Source organism: Vulpes lagopus, chromosome 6 (assembly GCF_018345385.1).
Source record: "Vulpes lagopus strain Blue_001 chromosome 6, ASM1834538v1, whole genome shotgun sequence".
Classification (NCBI taxonomy): domain Eukaryota; kingdom Metazoa; phylum Chordata; class Mammalia; order Carnivora; family Canidae; genus Vulpes; species Vulpes lagopus.
Window position 1 is genome coordinate 56195279 of NC_054829.1, and position 25967 is coordinate 56221245.

Genomic DNA, 25967 nt, shown 5'->3' on the forward strand with positions numbered 1-25967 from the left:
AGTGGTTGACCTTTTGCCTTCAGCTCAGGTCATGATCCTGGGGTTCTGGGATCAAGTTTCACATTGGGCTCCCTGCATGGAGCTTGCTTCTCACTCTGCCTCTGTCTCTGCCTCTCTCTGTCTTTCATGAATAAATAAATAAAATCTTAAAAAAAAAAAAAAGTGTTTCTCTATTTTCAGATTTTGCCACAATTTGCTTGTGCTAAATGGCAATTCTCTGCTATTCCTGAATAAACCTATTGTTTGCTGGTAAAATAACTGGCGGTTTTATTTTTAAGGTTAACAACAGGAACATTTGGCCTTAATAGGAATGGCACCAACTTTTTAGTACCCTATTTCCCAAAGATAACTCAGACAGATAATCCCTCGAGAATTTCAGGTGGAAACAAAGGACAAATTCGCAAATTAAAGTGGATACTTGAGTGAGAAGACCTGGTAGACCAGTAAGGCCAGCAGTTTGGGGCCCTGAGCAAATTAAAAAGCAAAGGAAGCCTACTGGAAAAAAAAAAAAAAAAAGAGAAAGAGAGAGGGAGAGAGAGGAAGGAAGGAAGGAAGGAAGGAAACAAACAAACAAACAAACTACTGAACTCAGAGATGAGAAGAGTAAATTTGGCTCCTGTTTTGATTTCCCCATTCTAATCTCCCTGGGAGGCTCAGGTATGCCCTGATGTGTGTTTATGGGTGTCCTCTAAACTCCCTACGGTATCCATTTAAAAAAAAAAAAAAAAGATAAAAAGAAAAAAGTTCCTTTGGTTGCTTAAGTATCTTAAGCAACCAAAGAAATCCAATTAAAACGATTACTAAGAGACCATGTCCCTTGAGTAACAGTCCTATGTACCCCATTGTGGGATACATAGCTGTACAACTCCAACTAAAAATAATTAAAATCAGCCAGTTACTGATTTTAACTAGAAGTCAAGGAACTCTATAGGTTGAATCAACTCTATCAAAAACAGCAGTAACTAGTTTTTAATGTATTTTTAGCCAACACAAGGTACTTCTAAAAACACCCATCTTCTTTAATAGGCAAGAGACAAGAAATCAATAATGCTATAAAATAAACACACTAAATATTTTTTTTCTTTCTTTTTTCTTTAAATTCTAAAAGGTATGAATGAGGAAAGGAAAAATAAAAAAATAAAAAAGCTCTAGATGTGGACTTAAAGCACATGAATTAGCTAGTAGGCCTGCTATTAGAACACAAAGTGGCCCCAGCCCACATGTATGAGAGCTCTTAGGTAAAGAAGTTGTAACCTGGTATTCTACAGGTAATCTGGTTTTGTTTAGTCCAAAGAATACTTCTAATATTCTGTGAATGAGCTAGCATTCAGGACATTTCATCTTTTAAAAGATTAGTATTTTAATGCCTTCTGAAAATCTAGAAACTTTCAGCTTTCCCAGTGGGGTAAGTATCCTCTGGTAAGTTAGAGTCCTCCCCACTCACTATCACATTGCTCAGGACCCAATTCCTCTCTCACTGCTTCTGTCTTTTAGAGTATCAATTCCTGCTTTATTGATATAAATTTTTCAATTCACAAACTTGCACAACAAATTTGCAAGTAGTTTGGTTAGAATCGGTTCTGATACCAGCAACATGGTACACCTAAGAAAAAAAACTGATCCTTTGTCCTGCAGCCAACTCACCAGTGCCCTACCCTAAAGACAAATTCCTTTCAACCCTTCACTGCTTTTTCCTGTAATATGACCTCACTAGGAACCATTCCAATCCATCAGACCAGAGTGGAGAGAAAGGAATCAAGTTCCGAATTCTATTTTCCCAGGAGGCTACTGTGCCTCTAAGTAAATTTATGGATGCATGCTAAGAGATAACTGAAAGGAAGTTATGGCATGTCTATTTGTCAACAGTATTCCGAAACCTAAATCTTATTCTGACAAAAAAAAAAAAAAAAAAGTTTGCATTTAGGCAATTCGCATGTTTATTGGTAGTCTAGAGCATCTCTTCATGATGTAGCTAAAATAAAATCTGTCATGGGTTCTTTTCGGTTATAATATTGCAAATGATTCAGCATAATAAAAGTTATATTTTTATAACTACTGTCTGACAACTTGCCAAACAATAATGGAGAAAAGGCTACAGTACAATTGCATTTAATATCCTAATAACCTAGCAAGAAGAAGTACTAAACTTGGCATGTTAGAAAAGGAAGAACATAAGGATACTAAATGCTTAATTTCTCTCCAAAAACACACAAATTAAGATGACTTCATAAAAACCTGAATCAATCATAATAAACATACAAGAAAAATGGAACCAATACTTGACCATCAACAGACCAGACCACATCAATCCACCAGAGCACATATCTATCTTGATGTTATAGTCTTATCCACCATTCGTTGCCTGGGTTTCAGATCCAAATAAGTATGGGTAGTTGCTATAGTGACAATATGCCACTTTTGGAACCAGTAGCTTAGTACTACTGAGTATTTATGAGCTTTACAACGTCAGTACTTCCTCCCACACTTGGAATCTTAGCTCAGACATTACAACTTCACAAAATGCAATTTCATCCTGCTGTTTAGAAGTCAATTTTGTTAGTTTATCAAAAATAGTTTATACTTTAGTAGACATAAATGTCAAGAGAAATAATCTAACTCAACATGCTACGAATATACACACTCAGTAAATATTTGATTAATGTTAAAGATGGCTTAATAAAGTAAACAAATCATGTTATCACTGGCATTTACTGTTTTATTATAGTAACTAGGCAAGAACCGTATCTTATTAATTCATGTCTTAGCTTATTTTCATTAATAATAGTATCACTACCACTCTTCCCTTAACATGAAAGTAAACATTTTTTTAAAAACACTAAGAAGCTGGGACGCCTGGGTGGCTCAGCTGTTGGGCACGTGCCTTCCACCCAGGGCATGATCCTGGAGTCTCAGGATTGAGTCCCACATCAGGCTCCCTGCATGGAACCCACCTCTCTCTCTCTGTGTGTCTCTCATGAAAAAATAAAATCTTAAAAAAAAAAAAACCACTAAGTTGAATTTTATTTTATAGCAGACTGGTATAAAATTGATATATTTTTATTTCCTTTAGGAACTACTCCTAATAATTAAAAACTAAGTATTAATGGTATCCAAGAAAAATGCGGTTTGTTTTTAGCAAAATGCTAAGAATAAGGAAAAATAATCTCAAATCAATCGTAGACTATCTCAAGATCATCAAAAAGTCAGAGCCTGGAAACCCTCATACATTGCTTCTAGGAACGAAAAATGATACAGACGCTTTGGAAAACAGTTTGACAGTTATACATGGAACTACCATACAACCTATCACTTTCCTAGGTATCTATCCAAAAGAAATGAAAACATATGTCCACAAGACTTGCACATGAATGTTCACAGAAATATTATTCATGATAGCCAAAACTTGGGAATCTAAGTGTCCATCAACTGGTGAATAGGCTATATGTATTTTTTTAATCCATAAAATGGAATACTATTCAGCAATAAAAAGGAATGGATTAATGACACGCTACATCATGAATGAACCTCAAAAACATTATGCTAAGTGAAAGAAGACAGAAAAGATCATATATGATTCTATTAATACTAAATGTTCAGAAAAGGCAAATTAGAGACAGAAAGTACATTAGTGGCTGTCTGAGGAATTAGCTGTAAATGGGCACAAGGTATCTTATTAAAGGGATGAAGATGTTCTAAAATTGATTTATAATGATGGCTGCACCATTTGGTATAACTACTAAAAATCACTGACTTGAAATGGGTGAATTTTATGATATGTAAAATATGTCTAAGTTTTGTCTTCTTATTTAAGTCAGAGAATATCAGAGCTGCAGGGAACCTTGCCAATACTCTCTATTTGTACAGATGGAGAAAACAAGGCCCAAAGAGTTAGTTAAGAAAATTGTTCAAATGTCACCTAGCTGGATCATAGCAAAAGCAAAAAAGATCAAAATGTAGCCTCACTCTCCAACCCAGTCCAATGTTACATCTACTAAAAATGCTCAAGGATTTTTTATTATAATAATATTTACACAGAATTCTTTGAGAGGTGTTCTAGAAGCATCAAATTTAAGAATCAAAAAAAATAACTAGAGGCACCTGGGTGAATCAGCCGGTTAAGCATCTGACTCTTGATTTCAGCTCCTGTCCTGATCTTAGGGCGGTGAGATCCAGCCCCTGGACAGGCTCTGCGCTTAGCATGGACCCTTCCTGAGACTCTCTCTTCACCTCTTCATTTCCCTCTATCCCTGCTCATACTCTCTCTCTAAATATTTTTTTAAATGAATAGCTAATTAAAATATACCCCAAACCAATGAGTACATGATATTCAGAAAAAATAAAAGCTAGAAAAACTCATTTGTCACTCTTGGGAGCCCTAAAACTTACTTTTTAAATTGGTAATAAAAGAAAAAGAACTAAGCATCTTTTTCGCTAACTTTCCAACAGAAGCTCTATTTTGGAGTAATTAAATTTTGCCAGTTTATAAAAGAAAGCTTCTACTACACAGAAGAATGCAAATTAATAAATGTAGATGAAACCCTCATCTGGAAACTATCATTTTGCAACCCCTAATAAAATTAGGATTCAGGCAAGAATTATAAATTATTGTTAAGGGCATTATGCAAATGGTTGATGGGGAGCTAGACATTTTTAGGGAGGCAAAACACCACCTTACACATCACGAAGAAAAACAACACATAAATTTAGGAGGGAGATCAAGATGTCACCAACCTACTCAAGCCTTTAGCATTAACGTTCAAGTTTATTAGAAATTCAAGGACTAGAGGGATAAGCTAAACATCAAGAGAAAATAGTCAAACAATTACCAAAGGGGAGATACTTTAAGGAGAGTAAGTCTCACCTCTTTAGCTAATCAGAGAGGGTGAGGGAAAAAAAAAAAAGTGTTGTGGGGGGGGGGGGTGACTATCCTAAAGCAACAGCCTTGCAATACATAAACAAAAACAAGTGTGGTCTTTAACTGGATTCTAGTTTGGATAAAACATCTGTAAGGGTCATTTGGGAGATAAATGGATAAATATGAAGACTTAAATATTTGATATTAGAATATTAGATAACATTAAGATGTTATTATTTAAAGTGTGATTATTTTTTGTTCCGTAGTTAATGTGCTTTTATGGAGATGCACGCCGAAAGACTTAAAAGTGGAGTATCTAGAGGTCTATGGTTCACTTCAAAATAATGAGTTTAAGAAATAAAGAACCTAAAATCCAAGTCTCAACTTCCTAATTGTTTCCGTAAGTGCACGTTAAAGTACTCATAAGGTATAACAACAATCACACAGAAAGAGCACTCGCAGAGGTTCAGAGACGCGACCTACCACGAACGATACTCTTCTTGCAGATGCGTAGCTGAAGGGAACTCCGATGTGATAACACAATATCGTTGGAAACATAGTACGCGCAAGGCACCAAAAGCCATCAAAGCAGCATCAATGAAGAGTTTTGCCCTCAGAAAACTAAATATATCTGGTAGAACAGTTTCTTGGTGTTTACCAAGAGAACAAGGCTGTTCCAAGATCACAGTTACGGCTCTGAAGCGGCAGCCGCACTAAAGCAATCCTCAATTATTACATAAAATCACTTACTCCTTTCTGACTTCACCGCCCCTTCACTACTCCCCAAGTTGTAATCAAGGTAAGGGGCGGTTTTTAAAAATCCTTCTCTCAAGTTACGGGCGCCAAACTAAAGACAGTCTTTACCATATTCATCAGCTTCTTTTCAAGTAGAGCCTCTAAATCTCAGAACCGGGAACTCACAGCCTCCCTCAAATCGTGGACAGGAGGCTGATAACCAACCATCCGACCAGGCAACCAACCGACCAACCAGGAGATCCCACTCATTTGACTTTTCTTCTCTCTCTCCCTCAAAATCCAAAGGGTGGCGCTGTCCTCCCTCCTTCCCCACAGGCCAGGAGGGCGCAGAGGTCGTGCGCGCCGAACGACCGGTGGGGAAGGTCCACCCGCGGGCCGGCCCGGGCCTGGGCGCTCGGCCGCCCCGCCCCGAGGGTCTCCCCCCCGACCCAGCTCGTCCGCCCGCTCCCTCTCCCCAGCGGCTCTGTCTCAAACTCTTTGAACAGTTCTCCGGACGGCTGGGTCCGCCCAGAAACCCCGTGCAGGCTGACGCTTGGGCTGCGAGTCCTCAGCCCGGCGACGGAGAGCCTTAGACTGAGAAGCATCGCGACCCCTCGCACTGACCCGAGGTCCGCCGCTGCCTCCGCCTGAGCGCCCTTATTAGCTTACCGACTCACACACTTGCCGGGACTCGGCCGCAGGTAGGAGATGGGCCGGGCCGCCCAGCGCCGGCACCAACCGCGCTTCCCTCCCCGCCCCGCCCCGCCCCGCCCCGCCGGCCTGCGTGCGTCAAGAGTCACGTGCCGCGTCTCCCTTCCCTACCGGCAACCAGGCGCTCTCCTCTTCCGGAAGTCGCGCTCCTCCTGGCAGGGCTCCGCCCACCGCCGGTGACGTCAAACTCAGCTTCTACCACTGCCCTGCGTCCGCCTCCAGGTGCGGGGAGGTGTGCAGCTTCCTTCCGATGAGTTCTGCGGCTTCCTGGGCCCAAAACACCACAGGCGACGGTTTTGAAGTCACGGAGTCTGTGGGACTTGGACCCGCGTGAGGACAGCTCACGGCACCAGAAGCTGACTGCCGAGAAGCCGCCCCCGCGGAGGCCTTCCCCCCTCTCGGCCGCTTGTGCCACACTTGGTTCCGCCAAGACCCACGACGGTTCCGCCCCCTTCTTCCTTGTCATTGATGTTGTTGTTCTTGTCAGTGCCGCAGCCCCGACCGCCGGGAGCTCGAACCCGAGCCGGGGCCGCCCGGGTGGCGCGGTGGCGGCGGCTGCGGCTGCGGCGGCAGCAGCTGCGACGGCTGCGGGGGCTGCTCCGGGGACTGCGGGGGCGGCCGGGGGCGGGCAGCCGGCGGCGGGGCCGGATGGCTCTGTGCGGGCAGGCGGCAGGCGCCGCGTCGCTGCCCAGCGAGCTGATCGTGCACATCTTCTCCTTCCTGCCGGCGCCCGACCGGCTGCGGGCCTCCGCTTCCTGCTCGCACTGGCGCGAGTGCCTCTTCTACCCTGCCCTCTGGCCGCAGCTCCGCATCTGCCTCCGCGTCTCCCCCGCCGAGCAGCCCCGGCTCGAATTCCTCATGCGCAAGTGCGGCTGGTTCGTGCGAGAGCTGCGCGTTGAGTTCGCCGCCGAGAATTACCTGAGCGGTGGCGGCGGCCCGGGCGACGGAGGCGGCGCGGACACCGGGACTGGCGGGGAAGAGGTCGAGGCCTTGCAGCTCTCCACCCGTTGGCTGGAAGTGCTGCGCACCTACTTGGAGCTGGTGCTGTGCGTGCTGGTCAGCATCCGGAACAACAGGTAGGCTCATCGCGGACCCCTCCGATCCTTGCGCCTCTCTCCTCTCCCCCGCTCCTGGGGCCCCGTGTCGCTTGCTACCTCTCGCCCCGAAATAGGTGCGGTGCGGAGACACCCGGCCGGATTTAGCGTCGCTTTCTTCAGTGACTGAGGGTGTCCGTTCCAACCGGGCGACTTCCTTGAGGCGGGAGGGCATAACGGGACGCATCGTGATATTTTATCAACAGTGACGGACCGGGTGTTTTCAGACACCACTCCTGGCGCCTCTCAGGAACTGTCTCACTCATCCTCTCTGTGGCCCTGGGATGAAGCGGACAGGCGCCGTCATTCTTCCTTTTACAGATGAGAGAACTGAAGCTTGAAGGGTGAGGCCTGTGAGTCTTGGGAGAAACAAAACATAACCTGCTTTTTCTGACTCTGAACCTGTGCATTTCAAAATAGTTCGTGGTGGGGGAAGAAGGAGGTATGCTGCTGGCGTCTCGTAGTTACAAGATTCTCCGCGCCACCCCCCCCCCCCCCCAAAAAAAATATCTTTGACAGCCATTTTCTTACCAGGAATAGTTTTCATTAACTGGGCCAGGCACAAAGAGTAGGAGTGTTTGTTAAAGGCATGAGGGAAGAGCCTGATCATCGGGGTTGGAAGTCCCTCCCCTTGCATCACCAGACTCAACTTGTCCCCAGTGATTCACCTAAGAGTAGCACAGTCCAGCTTAGTGTTTGTGCTGGGGGAACTGCCCAGTGTCTGCAACGTGTAAGCACGTACCTGTCCTGGTTTTGCATCAGGACTTCATTTTAATTCTGCGATTCACTTCCTATGTTCTGACCTGTTATGCTTATCAACATTTTCTTTTATTTGTCCTCCTCTCTAAAAACCTGTTAGTTTACGTTTTTTGTATCTGGATGGTCTAACCAAACTTACAATTAAACTGTGAGTTGGAAAAGTTCAAAAGTTCTAAAAGAAGCAACTTATATGGTAGTAATAGTTAGCAGTTTACAGGTATACTATCTTATTTGATCCTTTCATGACCCTGTGAGTTAGGCAAGGCAGCTGTTATCCCTATTTTATAGAAAGGAAACTGATGCTTAATAGAGTCAAGCGATACAAACATTGTTATACAGCATCACTTTTCTACAGGAGCCGTGTCCTTCCTTTTGCAATAAATACGTTGTATTGAACATCATGTATTATATTGAACAATTGAGAGAAGGTACTGATTTAATGCTAGACTATGTATATAAATTCTGTATCTGAGGGAATAAGCATGTAGTCCAAGTTGTACCTGGAGCATGGCTCCATCATTCCAGCGGCCTGTGTATTTCGCAGCATTTCACACCAAGCCATTCTGTTTTCTGACTTTGATTGTGTATAGCAAGAGAGGCTGTTTGAAGATGTAAATTGGAGGCTCTCAGAGTTGAATGTATGACTAGAGGACCAAATGACCCAGAGTTGAAAAGATTCAGTCAGTGAGCACTTAAACTACTGATGAGACCAAGAGTGGGGTGAATTCAGTGAGTACTAATTAGATTTTTCTGTTCTGAGATCAGATGGCACTTCTGAGCAACCATCCAAAAACAAAAAAAAACAAAAAAAAAAAAACAAAAAAACTTGCCTTTGCCAAATACAAATAAGCTTTACATAGTGCCGAATCCCTTTAAGCGTTTTAATAACTAGTTGGTTGGATGGATGGATGGATAACGTTATATAGGCAAAAAAGCATATCACTCCTTTTCATTGTTGTTTAATTTGTCTTTCCCTCCTTTCCTTACCCCTACCACTTTTTCCCCCCTCTGCTTTATTGAGGTATAATTGACAAATAAAAGTATATCTATCACTTCTATTAGCATCCCAATCTATAATGTCTATAATGCCACCTTATGCCAGCCCATTTGGGTCAGCTGTCACTTCTATACAAATACAGTACACTGTCATCTCTAATTTTAAGGTTTTCTTGTCTTTTACAGTAGGGATGGTACTGTGAGTTGTGCTGCTTTGATAGCACATTCATTGTATGTGTAAAATAAAGTATAGTATTTTTACACATATTATCTATCCTAATGATATTTCAAAGGATTTTTTTAAATAAATTATCTTTAAGTGTTTGGAAATAAGTTAATTTAACCTTTATTTTTGAAAATGTCTTGAGGTGCTCTAGTAATAATGAAAGTACTAATGTGGATGTTAAAAAACATAAATGGGACTAGTTTTATTTCAATTTTAACAAATTTGAAATGTTTTAGATCAAGTTGTTTATTTGATAATTTTGTTAAACCCTATACTTCCTTCTGTAAGCACTTGAACTACAGACTCAGGTTCAGTGAAGAAGAAAATAATTTTATTTAGTGTTTTTTTGGGTTTTCCAAACGCATCAAATAACTAATGAGAAAAATGAACATTTGATATTGTTCTTAACATTCCAAAGTTAAATTTACAGTAGTTTTGCTCTATGATTTCTGCCATTTTAAAAGTACTAAAGGGGATATGAAACCTACTGGTTCACAAGCCTTATGCTTCCAGGCTTTGTGGTGAATTCCTTTATATAATTTACACAACTCAGACTGTTACTTTGTTGTGTTCCAGATATTTTCATGTTCCCCAGGAAAAGACTAAAACTATAACCTTGGATTGTGGGAACTTTTCAAGGATACTCTTCGAAGAGGATAATCAGCATTTTAGTTTTTTGCTTGGTTCCTGGGTTTGATATACGCGTGTACCCTCACGGTGACTGTAGCCTCTTTGCAGATATCTTAGATGTTAGGAACAACTGATGAAGATCAAAGAGATGCAGAAATGCCTCTCAAAGGGCAAAACACAGTACTCTAGGTTTCATAGTTCCCCTCCCTACAGGAGGCTGCAATATCTGCCAGTACTGTAGGAACAAAATAGAATAGAAATACAGTAGGTATTTCTCGTTCAATTGTATTATGTTAAGTAGGCTGAATTTCTTCTGCAGTTGTTCCATAAGAAATTGTTCTTAAAAGTTCAAAACAACATACGTAGATACTCATTTTTAGGGTGTAATCTAGTTGCTGAGTACTACCTATTGAAATGTTGTATTTGACTACTTAGGAAAAATGAGTTTGTGGACAATAAGATTTATGATAATAGCTAATAGATTCAGTAACTAAAAATATTTATTTTTAAACAGCAGGCATAGGTACGTTGTAATCATCCAGTTTATGCTTTTCTGAACTGTATAAGTATTTTACATGAGCTTTGTTGGATAAAATTCCAAATTGAGTGCAGTACTTTTATTAAAGATAAATACTGCATGGGCCAGTGAGATTTTATTTGAGGGAGATTTTCTTGTTAAAGATCTGGGCTAGGTCTCCCAACTACATATATGTACATTGACCATTTCACGGCTATGCCCACTGACATAACCTCTCGGTAGTAGAAGTTCTATTAATAATTATTAGATTTGTCTTGTTGACTTGGCATGTGCAATGAAGAAGACTCTTACGTTTGTATTGTTTTCTCAGCATCAGTCTACCAGGATCCAAAAACACATAAGGCCTTTAAAAAATACATCTGAAAATAAGTTAAAAATTCTTTGGACATTTCCTATTACTATCTAAGATGGTAGGAAATGCCTTGAAAGTGTTGTGTTCAACAACCCTCAGCCTTATTTTTCTTGAAATATTTTCTTTTCTCAGAATGTAGTAAATACATGTAATAATAGCATCTTTCTTTTGAGAGCTTTTATCATTTGTGTAAAGAAGTCTATTTGCAGAATAACTATTAAAATATATTGGGACTCTGACCAAGTGGTGACTGCCCATAGAGAAGAGAGGTGAGATGCTGCATACCCGACAGACTCCTTACTTGAAAACTGACAAGTTAAAATGGTTTCATAGGTCATTGAGAAAGGAGGAGATTCCAACCTGTTAAAGAAACTAACCTCCTCGGAGGGATGCTAAGAAGAATTAGGGTTCTCTCTAGGCCATATAGGTACATTCTTACAGTGACTGAGAACTGATAGATTGAGGATATGAAATAAAACCCAGCAAAAGATTGTTAAAGTAAAATGTCATTTCTTCTGTGTTAAGTGAAGCTGTGAAGCAGTTTTTGAGTGAAGTGATTAAATTATTTCCATTTTAATGAGTTAGTTCTGAGGAAACCCTGAAAGAGTTCATCCAACTTGATCAACTTATTTAGGGCCTAAAACGATAGTTTTAAAAAATCTGGTGGTTTTCCTCCAAATATTGAGAGCCCACTATGTGTCAAGCAGTGAAAACAAACTTCCTATTCTCATAGAGCCAACATTCTAGAGGGGAAAGAAAAAAAAAAAACAGTAAGTAAATGAAAGGGAGATTATTTCAGTTGTGAAAATAAAAGAGCACTATGTAATAGTGACTAGGTGGCAACATTAGAGTAGCAAGGGAAAACATGTCTGAAAAAGACATTTGAGCTGCAATGTGAATGACACAAGTTACCCATCTGAAGATCTGAGCAAACAGCATTTTAAGCAGGGGGAGAAAAAAAAAACAAACACCAAACACCAAGGCTTTAGGTCAGACAAATTTTTGACCTGTTGAAGCAATAGGAAAGAAAGTATGGCCGGACCATGAGAAGGAAAGTGAGGTGAGAGGGGGCGTTGTCATGCTTTCTGCAATACAGAAGGAGGAAGGAATGGGATTGATTATGTGGGCTTGTGGAAGGAAGTTTGAGCTACATTCTAAGAAGAAATCACAGAAAAATATTTAACGGCAAAAATAATGTGATCTAATACGCATTTTAAGATACTCTGCTGTGTAATGAGTGAATTACAAGAGGGAAAAGACACAGGGAAACTTGGGAAACTGTTGCAAAAATAGAGACAGAGATGATGATAGCTTAGAGTATGGTGGAGACAGTAGAGATGAAGAAAAGTGGATAGATTTAGAATATATTTTGGAAATAGAGCCAAGAGAACTTGCTGCTTGGGTGTAGAGAAAAAGGAGAATCAAATGTTTTTCCATCATTTCTCTTTAAGAATCACTTAGTTTTCTTATTCTTAGTATTATTACAATGATCTTTTAATAGCATGTTCAATAGCAATTTTAAGTGTCAATCTTATTTAAACTTTTCTTGTGTAATCTCTGGGATTGAAAGATGATGGTGATTCTTAGAAGGTAATTGAGTAAGTGAACAGTAAAGCAAATGCTAGGAGATTGCTTTTAGTTAATGGATCCTAAAAAAGCTAATAAGCTATTATATCCTGATGACTTATTTCTGATCCTTAAAATTGTGCTGTACAATTTGGTTGCCGCTAGTCACATATAGCTTTTCAATTTTTAATTTATTAAATAAAATTAAAGATTAGTTAGTCACAATAGTCACATCTCCAGTGCTCAATAGCCATATGTGACTGTTAGTCACAGTAGTCACATTTCCAGCGCTCAGTTGCCATATGTCATTAGACAGCATGGAACAGAGTATTGCTATCGTGGCAGAGTTCTACTGGACAACATTTCTCTAAAAGTGTTTGTTTTTATTTGTGTCATTTGGCTGTGGTCATTCATCAGCATTTGTGAGAGGAGGAAATATGTTATCAAAAGTGGTATGTGGATGTAAACACACTTGGTACTAAACATGAACTAAGAATAGAATTAACTTGAAAGAATTACTTGCAATGATGTAGATTATTTTAGGTTTTATCAGTTTAGACAACTGATAACATTTTGTGTGCTCCTTGTGTGATTATGATATCAAAAACTTTTGGGTCCCAGTTACAGAAAACAGTACAACAGAATCCCAGAAAATGAAAGGTCTTCAACCTTCTGTAGTTAGAACTTGAGGACTATTTCTGAGGCTCATAGATGGTTAATATTATTTTCAAAGAATTGCTCAAACTAATTCAATGAATACCACAGGCATACCTTGTTTTATTGTGCTTTGCTTTATTGCCCTTGACAGATAATGCTTTATTTTACAAATTGACATTTTGTGGCAACCCTACATCTAGCAATTATCTTGGCACCATTTTTCCAACAGTACTTGCTCACTTTGTGTCTCTGTGTCTTATTTTGGTAACTCCTACAGTATTTCAAACTTCTTCATTATTATTAGATTTGTTATGTGGCCAGTGATCTTTGATGTTACCACTATAATTATTTTGGAGTACCACAAACCATTTCCACATAAGATGGCAAACTTAATCAGTAAATGTGTGTGTTCTCACTGCTCCAGTGACCAGTCATTCCCTTGTCTCTTTCCTTCTCCCTTAATCCCTGAGACACAACAATATTTAAATTAGGCCAAATAATAACTCTGAAATGGGACGCCTGGTGGCTCAGTGGTTGAGCATCTGCCTTTGGCTTGGGGCATGATCCCTGGGTCCCAGGATCAAGGCCTCATCAGGCGCCCTCTGCCTATGTCTGCCTCTCTCTCTGTGTGTGTGTGTCTCTCATGAGTAAATAAATAAAATCTACAAAAAAATTAAATAAAATAAAAATCTCTGAAATGGCCTCAAGTGACAGGAAGAGTCACATGTGTCTCACTTTAAATCAGAAGCTAAAAATGGTTAAGTTTAGTGAGGAAGGCATGTGAAAGGCTGAGATAGGCCAAAAGCAAATTCTCTTGTGTCAGACAGCCAATTTGTGAATGCAAAATAAATGTTCTTGAAGGAAATTGAAAATGCTACCCCAGGGAGCACACAAATAAGTGGAACAGCTTTATTGTTGATATGGAGAAAGTTTGAGTGATCTGGACAGAAAACCAAACCAGCCACAACATTCCCTTAAGCCAAAGCCTAATCCAGAACAAGGCCCTAACTCTCTTCAGTTCTTGAGAAACTGAAAGGCTGACAGAGGTGAGAAAGTTACAGAAGAAAAGTTTGAAGCTAGCAGAAGTTGGTTCATGAGGTTTAAGGAAAGAAGTCGTCTTCATAACATCAAGGTACAAAGTGAAGCAGCAATGCTGATGCAGAAGCTGTAGCAAGTTATCCAGAAGCTCCAGCTAAGATAATTAATGAAGACGGCTACACTAAGCAACAGATTTTCAACATAGACAAAACAGCCTACCATCGGAAGAAGATGCCATGTAGGACTTTGATAGCTAGAGAGAAATCATTGCCTCATTTCAAAGCTTCAAAAAACAGGTTGACTCTCTTATTAGGAGCTAATGTAACTGGTAACTTTAAGTTGAAATCAGTGCTCATTGATTATTGCCAAAATCATAGGGCCCTTAGGAACTATGTTGAATCTACTCTGCCTGAGCTCTATGAATGAAACAACAAAGCCTGGATGACAGCATGTCTATTTACACCGTGGTTTACTGAATATATATATATATATATATATATATATATATATATTTTTTTTTTTTTTTTTTTTTTTGGTTTACTATTTTTGAGCCCACTGTTTAGACCTACTGCTCAGGAAAGCAAACAACAACAACAACAAAAAAAAAAAAAAAAAAAAAAAAAAAAACTCCTTTTAAAATATTACAACTCGTTGACAATACACCTGTTCATCCAAGAGTTCTGATGGGACTGTACTATGAAATCAATGTTGCTTTCATGACTGCTAGCACAAAATCCATTCTATAGCCCATGGATCAAGAAGTAATTTTGATTTTCAAGTGTTATTATTTAAGAAATACATATCATAAGGCTATCACTCATAAATCATGATTCCTGTGATAATCTGGGCAAAGTAAGTTGAAAATCTTCTGGAAAGAATAGCATTCTAGATATCATTAAGAACCGTCAATTCACATGAAGAAGTCAAAATACCAACATCAAAGGAGTATGGAAGAATTTGATTTCAGTCCTCATGGATGATTTTGAAGGGTTCAAGATTTCAGTAGAGGTAGTAACTGCAGATGTAGTGGAAATAGGAAGAGAACTAGAACTAGAAGTGGAGCCCGAAGATATGACTGAATCACTACAATCTCATGGTAAAACTTTAATGAATTAGAAGTTGCTTCTTAGGGATAGGCAAAGAGAGTAGTTTCTTGAAATGAAATCCATTCCTGGTAAAGATGTTGTGAAGATTGTAATGACAATATTGTAATGACAATAAAGGATTTGGAATATTACATTAACTTAGCTGATAAAGCAGCAGGATGGTTTGAGAGGATTGACTCCAGTGTGGGTAAAATGCTATCAAACAGCTTTGCATGCTACAGAAAAATAATTTGTAAGAGTCAATTTGACACATAAAGCTTAATGTGCCAAACTTTATTTTTTTTATTTTAAGAAATTGCCACATCCACCCTATCTTTCAGCACCCACCATCCTGATTAGTCAGTAGCCATCACATGAAGGTAAGATCCTCCACCAGCAAAAACAAATTGGTGAAAGCTCAGATGATGGGTTTTTAGCAATAAAATATTTTTTAATTAAGTCATGTACACTTAGACCTAATGCTATTGTACACTTAATAGACTACAATATACTGTAAAAAGAATTTGTATATGCACTGACTGGGAAACCAAAAAATTCATTTGACTTGGCCTTATTACAATATTCGCTTTATTGTAATGGTCTGGAACCAGACCAACAGTGTCTCAGAGGTGTGTGTGTGTGTGTGTGTGTGTGTGTCAAAAATTGTGATGGTTTAATTTATAGGGAAATTCTTATGCGAAAAAGTAAAAAGATAATTCTTTTCAATGGAATTTTAATATACATACTTACAATATACGTGCTGTAAAACATACAATTTAAATATGTATATTAAAATAATATGTATACTGAAATTATTATTTAAAAAATAAGTGGACATAACCAGTTTGAGAAAAGAAGGGAGGGAGCAGCCTTCTATGTCTCTCTGGGAAGTAATTCCTAGAGTAAATAGTAAGTAGCAGTAAGTGGAGGAGCTCTGCTGTGGGACTTTGACCAGGAGTGTGCTTAAGTAAGATAGAAAATGCCTTGGGATGTAGAACACTGCCTACCACATAAAAGGGAAGATGAAGTAGAAATCAGTAGCCCTTTATTAGGCCCTTGTAAGGACTTTGACTTTTACTCCAAGTGAGATGAGGAGCCATGAAAAAGTTTTGAACCGAGGAGTGACATGATCTAATATTTCAAAAAGAACACTAACAGAAGAAAGTGGTGGTTGCCACAGAGAAGAGGGATGGGAGGATGAGCAAAGTGGGTAAAAAGGGATAGGAGATACAAGCTTCCTGTTATGGAATGAATAAGTCATGAGAATAAAAGGCACAGCAGAGGGAATATAGTCAATGATACTGTAATAGTACTGTATGACGACACATAATAGCTACAATTGTGGTGAGCATAGCATGATGTATAGAGAAATTGAATCTATTTTGTACACTGAAACAAGAAAAAGGAATATTTCAGATGCTGTGTTGGAAATAGTTTGTAGCAAGACGGGTAGAAGCAACGGGCTGGGTCAGGAGGCCTTTGTAGTAATCCAGGCAAGAGATGATGGTGCTATGGACCAGTGTGGGAGCAATGAAAGTAGTGAGTAGTTTGATTCTGTATTTTTATCTGGAGGTCTTCTAGAAGTAGAATGTAAGTATTAAAAATTAGACTTGTTTATTTGATATTATAATGCCCTTTTAATTACTCCTTCAGTATATCAAAATATTTTTCCATTGGCTATTTTTATTCATTTTGTTTTCCTTTTGTTAATGATTTATACTTTTAAAAAAAGAGAGAAAATACCTAGGGTTTGAATAGTTTATTTTCTGAAAATATGGCTTATCTTTGCTATTTAGCTCCTTCTTCCACAAAGTACTTTCAAACAGTGCCCTGTTCATATAGGCCTTATGGATTAGCCTGTCAGATTGCCCCAGAAACTTCTAGTCTTCCTTACTACAGTCACTTGGGATTTTCCTTTCCCTCTTGTCTCCTCCCTCACTGCCTGCTTCATATAAACCCATTACTTCCTTGAATTTACTTGAGTCTGGCCCTCGTGTGAGTTACAGGCTCAAGATGCTAGGACTAAGTGGAAAGGAAGAAGCAGTTAGTACTCTTCACAAGAATTCTTTGCCCCAAATCGCTGGTCTAATCACCTGTAACCACAGGCCCAGATAAATCTGTTTTCCTACCCAGACATTCATCATGTGTACTCTTCTATGACATCTCTTCAGTGGACAAGGAAAAGGGGAGCAAACAAGGGCAGAATTGAGCATTTATGCAAATGTTGCTAGTTACTTCAAAAAAGAATCAAAATCTCACTCTTAGGAACATCAAAAGGACAGTTTTGGTTCGACAAAGAAGAAAGGTAGTCACCTGAAGCAAAAGACTGACCTTCCGTAGCTTAGGCCCACCTCTCAAACCTAACACACTCCTGATACCAAACCCCAATTAGAGTCACCACAGTAGTCATGGGACTGGGTAAGGTCCAGCTGTATTGCCAGCACTGCAGAAAGCTCATGAGATATGTCCTTAACAACCCCTTAAATGCAAAACTAGTTTTCTCAGAGAAACAGCAGTATTATAAGGGTAAATACCATTATTATTCCTACTTTTACAGGTGCTGAAACTGAACCACAATAGTTTAGTGAACTTGCCAGTCATACAGAGAAATGACTGCCTGGTTTTCTAATTTTTTTTAATGAAATTTTCTAACACACACAAAAATAGACACAGTGAACCAACCTATCACCCATATTCAGTAATTTAAGGATTTTGCCACATTTCTTTCTTTTATCTTTACTGACGTGTTTTAAAACAAGTCCAAGATATCAAAATCATTTTACACTACACACTTTAGTAGAAAGCTCTGAAAACTGTGGGGTTTTTTTATATGAACACAAGGCTATTAATATACATTAACAAAGTTATTAATAATTCCTTATTCTCGTCCAATTTTTCTAAAATGAGTCCTTTTAAAACCTTTATTTCTATGCCAGGAGACAAAAATTCATGGACATAAGAAGCTTACTTGCCCTAACTTTTCACATCGTTGACACACGGTACATATTTTAATAATTGAACAAAGAGTAGGAGAGAAGTCTATAGGCTCAGTTCCTAAGTTGTAAGTACTTAATGATCTGATAGCTCTAGATCTAAAACTGATGGATTTTTGTAATAGGATTAAAAAAGAATGCAGACAGGTTGAAGAAATTCATTCTCTTTTGGCAATAGTATGGCCTTTTGCATGTTTCAGAAGATTGATTATCAAACACTGTTTATGGTTTTGTGCTCTCACAACACATGGAAGATGTGTTGCAGAGGGACTAGTAATAGTAAGTAGGTTGTATTCTATTAATATTACCCTAGGAATAGAGCTAAACTAAGTTGAAGAATTAAGATGAAAGAACACTTTGAAACCAACTGTAATGCTTTCCCAGTATGTTTTTATTACAGGCTTTTGAGCAAGTGCATGCTATAGACATTGTGCAGGAATATGGCTTCACCATATGATCTATAGTCTGATTTCAACACAACATATTTGAAAGCTGCCATTGAGTTGTCAGTGGGGTTTGTTTTCTGTTTTGCTAAATTTAAAAGTGAATTATTGTTTTCCGTATCAATTAAAAATTTCTCATTTTGAATGGAACAATAAGTATCCAAAAACTTGTTTCCACAAATGTCCATCAGATTCTACTCTAAAATATGCCACTTAGGATTCTTCCAATAACTTTCATCAAGACCACTGTATTCAAGGACATGGTTTAATTATAAGAAACAACATGAAATGGGAGTCAGAACCCAGGTCCTCTACCTAGCTCTGCCCTAACTAGTATTGCAGTCTTAAACAATTTACTTCAATTTCTTGATTTCAAAGAAATTATTGAATTGGATAATTCCATGAATCATTCTAGCTTTAAAAGTATGTCTGTGATTACATCTATAAGGAAAATTTGTATTATTAGTTCTACAGTAACAAGATTATTACCATTTCATTTTTGCAAATAGGAAGAATTTTTTAAATTGCCCTCAGTGGCATGTTTCTAACATTGCTGGGGTATTTTTAATATTGTATTAAAAATTAATATGGTATAGTAGGAACTACAACAAATATTCCAGAGATTCTCCTTATATTAACTTGTTAAATTTTACTAGTGTACAGGTTGTTAGGGTTTTGTGGTTTTTTTTTAGTGATTTTAACATGAATAAAGTTCTTATAAATGTGAAAGCTATGTGCAGCTAGTTTAAATTTCTTTTCTGAGTTCTGGTTGAAGTGGCAATGTAGGAAGACTTTGAACTCACCTTCTCTATGGAACACACCAAATTACATCTATTAATAGAACAATTCTCCTGAAAAAGATCTAAGGGCTGACTGAACAGGCACTGAACAATCAATGATAAATGGCAAGAGAACGACGAGAGACAGAGAGATGTGACATGGTTTAAAAGACTTACTGGCATATTCAGCTACAGCTCTGCCCAGCCAACAAAAATCACCAAGCACACACATTCTGCATATGGGGACACCCTACAGAAGTCCACTACTCCAGCTTTAGGAGGTGTAGCTGTTTCACCTAATTCATAGAAACAAACACAGAAAGTCAAGCAAAATAGGGACACAGAGGATTGTGCTCCCAAAGAAAGAACAAAACCTCAGAAAAAGAACTAAATGAAACAGAGAAGCAGTGTGCCCAATAAAGAACTTAAAGTAATGGTCATAAAAATATTCAATAGGTGAGAAAAAAGAATGGAAGAACTCAGTGAGACCTTCAATAAAAAGAAAATACTTGAAAGATCATTTTAATTCAATAAGAGTTAGTACAAGAGCAAGTGAAAAACACACTAGAGGGAATCAGTAGTAGTTTAGAGGTTGCAGAAGAACATATCAGCAATCTGGACAACGGGATAATAGAAAGCACACAAGCTGAGCAGTAAAAAAAAAAAAAATTTTTTAAATGAGGATAGATTAAGAGATCTCTTAAAATCAAGTGAAAAATGTTCACTTTATAGGGTTTTCAGAGAAAAGTGCAGAAAACTTATTTGAAGAAATAATAACTGAAAACTCCCCTAACATAGAGAGGGAAATAGACATCTAAGTCCAAGGAGCAGAGAGTTCCAAACAAGATGAACCCAAAGAGGTCATAATAATAGCACGTAATAATTAAAATGTCAAAGGTTAAAGATAGAGAATCTTAAAACCAGCTAGAGTGAAACAAAAAGTTACCTACATGGAAAACCTGTAAGACTGTCAGCTGATTTTTCAGCAGAAATTTTGCAAGCCAGAAGAAAGTGGCAAGTGCTGAAAGGAAAAACCTACAACTAAGAATACTCTACTTGGCAAGGTTACCATGCAGATTTGAAGGAGAGATAGTTTCCCAGAAAAGAAAAGATAAAGGAGTTTATCACCACCAACCCAGCCTTACAAGAAATGTTAAAGGGATTCCTATAAGTGGAAAGGAAATGGCCATAATTAAACATAAGAAAAACGAATAAAAACATGTAAAATACAACAACATATACACAAAAGTGGAGAAGGGAGTAAAGGGAAAAGAAGGAGAAAAAGAAAAAAAAATTTTTTTCTAAAGAATGTATTTGAACTTAAGGACCATCAAATTAATATGGACTGCTATATACTTTGGGTGACATATATGAACCTCATGGTAACCACAAACCCAAAACCCATGATAGATACACCAAAAGAGAAAGAAAGCCAAATAAAACACTGTAGATACTAATTGATCACAGAGCAAGAGAAGAAGAAAGGAACAAAGAAGAACTACAAAAACAACCAACAAACAAAATTTTCAAATAGCAATAAATACATACCTATCAATAATTACTTTAAATGTAAATGGCCTAATGCTCCAATCAAAAGAATAGATTAAAAAAAAAGACCGATCTATATGCTACCTATAAGAGACTCATCTCAGACTTAATGATGCCTACAGACTAAAAGTGAAGGGACAGGAAACATACACTATGTAAAAGAAAGTTAAAAAAAAAAAGCTGGGATTGTAATACTTCTATCAAACAAAATGGACTTTTAAACAGACTGTAACAAAGAAGGACATTACATAATACTAATGGAGTCAGTCCATCAAGAAGATATAACTGTAAATATCTGTGCCCACCTGATACTGGAGCACCTAAATACATAAAGCAAATATTAATGAACATAGAGAAATTGATGGTAATACAGTAGAGGACATTAATACTCTACTTATATCAATGGATGGATAATTTGGACAGAAAATCAGTAAGGAAACAATGTCTTTGTTTTTGTTTTGATTTGTTTTAAAAGTTTATGTATTTATTTTAGAGAAAGAACATTCATGAGCGGAAGAAGGAGAAAATCTTTTTTAAGATTTTTTTTTTGAGAGAGAGAGAGAATGAGCAGGGTGCGGGGCAGAAGGAAAAACAGATTCCTCACTAAGGAGACAACCTGATGCGGGGCTTGATCCCAGGACTCCAGGATCATGACCTGAGCCAAAGGCAGATGCTTAACTGACTGAGCCATCCAGATACCCCATGAGAGAGAATCTCAAGCAGACTCCATGCTGAACGCAGAGCCTGACATGGAGTTTGATCTCACAACTCTGAGATCACGACCTGAGCTGAAATCATGGGTTGGATGCTTAACCAACTGCACCACCTAGGAACCCCTATAAGGAAACAATGTCTTTGTATGACATATTGGACCAGCTGGTTATAACAGATACATACAGAATATTCCATCCAAAAACAACAGAATACACATTCTTTTCAGGTGTAAATGGAGCATTCTCCAAAACAGACCACCTATTAGGCCATAAAACAAACCTCAGTAAATTTAAGAAAATTGAAATCATACCATACTTTTTTTCCCACACATAAATGTAAACCTAGAAATGAATCGCAAAGAAAAAAAAAAAAACAGGGAAAACTACAAACACGTGGAGATGAAACAACATGACACTAACAACCAATAGGTCAATGAAGCAATCAAAGAAATAAAAAATTACATGATGACAAATGAAAACACAATGATCCAAAATCTCTGGGACACATCAAAAGCAGTTCTAAGAGGGAAATATATAGCAATACAGGCCTAAGGAATAAGAAACAAGAACAAACTCAAATCAGTATTATGCCTAAAGGAACTAGAAAGAGAAGAACAAAACCCAGGATGAGTAGAAGAAAGGAAATAATAAAGATCAGGGCAGAAGTAAATGACATAGAGACCAAAAAAAAAAAAAATTAATAAAATCGAGTTCTTTGCAAAGATAAACATGATTAACAAACCCTTAACCATTAAGAAAAAAAGAGAGGGGCACCTAGGTGGCTCAGTTGGCTAAGCATCTGCCTTTGGCTCAGGTCATGATCCCAGGACCTTGGGATCCAGCTCTATATTAGGCTCCCTGCAGGAGCTATCTCTGCATTGGGCTCCCTCCCCCTCTCCCTCTGCCTGCCACTCCCCCTGCTTGTGCTCTCTCACTCTCTCTGTCAAATAAATAAAATCTTTTAAGAGAGAGAGAGAACACAAAATCAGAAATGAGAGAAAAAAATAAATGCAAGAGGAAAAGTAACTCATACCACAGAAATACAAAGGATTATAAGTGAATATTGTAAACAATTACATGCCAACAAATTGGTCAGCCTAAAAGAAATGGATAAATTCCTAGCAACATTTAATCTTCCAAAACTGAACCAGAAAAAAAAAATTAATTTTAACAGACCAATTACAAGTAATTAAATTTAATCAGTATTCCAAAACAACCAAAGAATAAAAGTCCAGGACCACATGGATTCACAGATGAATTCTACCAGACATTGAAAAATGAGTTAATACCTATTCTCAAACTATTTCAAGAAAATAGAAGAGGAAAGAAAACTTGCAAATGCATTCTATGAAACATTACTCTGATACCAAACCCAAACAGACACCACAGAAAAAGAAAACTACAGGCCAGTGTCCCTGATGAACCTATGTGCAAATATCCTCAGCAAAATATTAGCAAAGTGCATACAAAATACATTTAAAAGATCATTCACCACATTCAGGTGGGATTTATTCCTGGGATGCAAGGATAGTTCAGTATTCGCAAATCAAGCATCCATCATACACCACATCACAAAATGAAGGATAAAAGTCGTATCATTTCAGTAGATGCAGAAAAAGCATTTGACAAGATTCAGCATCCATTCATGATTTAAAAAAAAAAAAAAAAACCTTTCAACAAAACTGTTAGAGGGGACATACCTCAACATTTTAAAAGGCCATATATGAAAAGCCCACAATTGACATCATCCTCAGTGGTGAAAAACTGAGAGCTTTCTAGGTCAGAAACAAGATAAGGGTGTCCACTCTCACCACTGATCTTCAAAAGAGTACTAAAAATCCTAGCCAAAGCAATCAGACAAGAAAAAGCATTAAGACATCCATATTGGTAAAGATCAAGTTAAACTGTCACTGCTTGCAGACAACATGATACTATACATAGAAAATCCCAAAGATTCCACCAAAAGATTACTAGGAGTAATAAATGAATGGAGTAAAGTGGCAGGATATAAAATCAATACCCAGAAATTGGTAGCATTTTTCTACACTAACAATGAAGTTGCAGAAAGATGTGTGTGTGTGTGTATATATATACATACACATACATATATATATACATGCACACACACATACCATTACAGTATATATACCATTTACAGTTACAGCAAAAAAATAAAATACATAGGAATAAACTTAACCAAAGAGGTGAAACGCCTGTACCCTAAAAACTATAATATAAACACTGATGAAAGAAATTAAAGAAGATTCAAAGAAATGGAAAGATATTCCAAGCTTATGGATTGGAAGAATTAATATTGTCCACATGTTCATATTACCCAGAGCAGTCTTCAGAGTTAATGCAATCCCTATCAAAACACCAACAGTAATTTTTCACAGAAATAGAATAATACTAAAATTTGTATCAAACCATAGAAGATCCTGAATAGTCAAAGCATTCCTGAGAAAGAATAACAAAGTTACAGGTATCATAATTCCAGACTTCAAGTTATATACAAAGCTGTAGTAGAACAGTATGGTACTGGTACAAAGATAGACACTTAGATCAATAGAACAAAATAGAAAATCTATAAGTAAACCCATAATTATATGTTCCATTAATCTTCAACAAAGCAGGAAAGAATACCCAATGAGAAAAAGATAGTCTTTTCAACAAACAATGTTGGGAAAACTGGTCAGCTACATGCAAAAAGATGAAACTACACTACTTTCTTACACCATACACAAAGTAAACTCAAAATGAATTAAAGACCTAAATATGAGACCTAAAACTATAAAAATTGTAGAAGAGAATACAAGCAGTAATTTTCCTGGCTTCAGCCGTAGCAACATCTTTCTAGATATGTCTCCTAAGGCAAGAGAATAAAGGCAAAAATAAACTATTGGGGCTATATCAAACTAAAAAGCGTTTGCACAGCAAAGGTAGCCATCAAGAAAACAAAAAGACAATCTACAGAATGGGAGAAGGTATTTCTTTTTTTTTTTTTAATTTTTTTTTATTTATTTATGATAGTCACAGAGAGAGAGAGAGGCAGAGACATAGGCAGAGGGAGAAGCAGGCTCCATGCACCGGGAGCCCGATGTGGGATTCGATCCCGGGTCTCCAGGATCGCGCCCTGGGCCAAAGGCAGGCGCCAAACCGCTGCGCCACCCAGGGATCCCTTTTTTTTTTTTTTTTTTTTTTTATTTATTTATGATAGTCACAGAGGAGAAGGTATTTCTAAATGATGTATCTGATAAGGGGTTAGTATCCAAAATATATATAAAGAACTTAATACAATCAATACCAGAAAAAACAATCCAATTTAAAAATGGGCAGAGTACTTGAATAGACATTCTTCCAAAGACAGTGCAGATAGCCGACACATGAAAAGATGTTCAACATCACTAATCATTAGGGGAATGCAAATCAAACTGTTAGAATGACTAAAATCAAAAAGACAAGAACAAGTGTTGGCAAGGATTTGGAGAAAAAGGAACCCTCTAGCACAGTTGACGGGAATTTAAATTGGTACAGCCACTGTGGAAAACAGTGTAGCAGTTCCTCAAAATATTAAAAATAGAAATACTAGGGATCCCTGGGTGGCGCAGCGGTTTGGCGCCTGCCTTTGGCCCAGGGCGTGATCCTGGAGACCCGGGATCGAATCCCACGTCGGGCTCCCAGTGCATGGAGCCTGCTTCTCCCTCTGCCTGTGTCTCTGCCTCTCTCTCTCTCTGTATGACTATCATAAATAAATAATAATAAAAAAAAATTTTAAAAAAGAAATACCATATAACCAAATAATTCCACTATTGGTTATATACCTAGAGAAGATATGTAGTTAGATGTATATATATCTAAAGGCCATATGTTCCCATGTTTATTGCAGTGTTATTTACAACAGCCAAGAAATGGAAGCAACAGAAGTGTCCAATAGACAAATGGATAAGGAAAATGTGATAACACACACACACAATGTAGTATTACACAGTCATAAAAAAGAATGAGATCATGCCATTTGAGACAACATGGATGAACCTAAGGGTATTATACTAACTGAAGTCAGACTGAGAAAGAGAAATGTCATATGATTCTACTCATAAATGGAATCTAAAAGAAGTGCATAAAGAAACAAAAGGCTAAATCAGAACTATAAATAGACGCAACAAACTGATGGCTGCCATAGGGAAGGGGATTAGGCAAATTGGGTGAAAGGGAAAAGGAGATACAGGTCTCCATTTATGGAATGAGT

General features: G+C 38.0%; 1 protein-coding gene and 1 long non-coding RNA gene across 3 annotated transcripts in view; one reads left to right on the forward strand and one right to left on the reverse strand.

Annotated features, from left to right (window-relative positions):
* The window catches only part of LOC121492813, a 42672-nt gene extending 36315 nt beyond the window's left edge, over positions 1-6357 (reverse strand). For both annotated transcript variants that reach the window (XR_005988303.1, XR_005988302.1), the window contains exon 1: positions 6260-6357. This is a non-coding gene — a long non-coding RNA (uncharacterized LOC121492813). The remainder of the gene's footprint in view (positions 1-6259) is intronic.
* Positions 6358-6520: 163 nt separating this feature from the next.
* The window catches only part of FBXO33 (F-box protein 33), a 32744-nt gene continuing 13297 nt past the window's right edge, over positions 6521-25967 (forward strand). Inside the window, exon 1 of the mRNA XM_041757993.1 lies at positions 6521-7377. Coding sequence (XP_041613927.1) covers positions 6770-7377 — 608 coding nt within the window. The 5' untranslated portion in view covers positions 6521-6769. The remainder of the gene's footprint in view (positions 7378-25967) is intronic.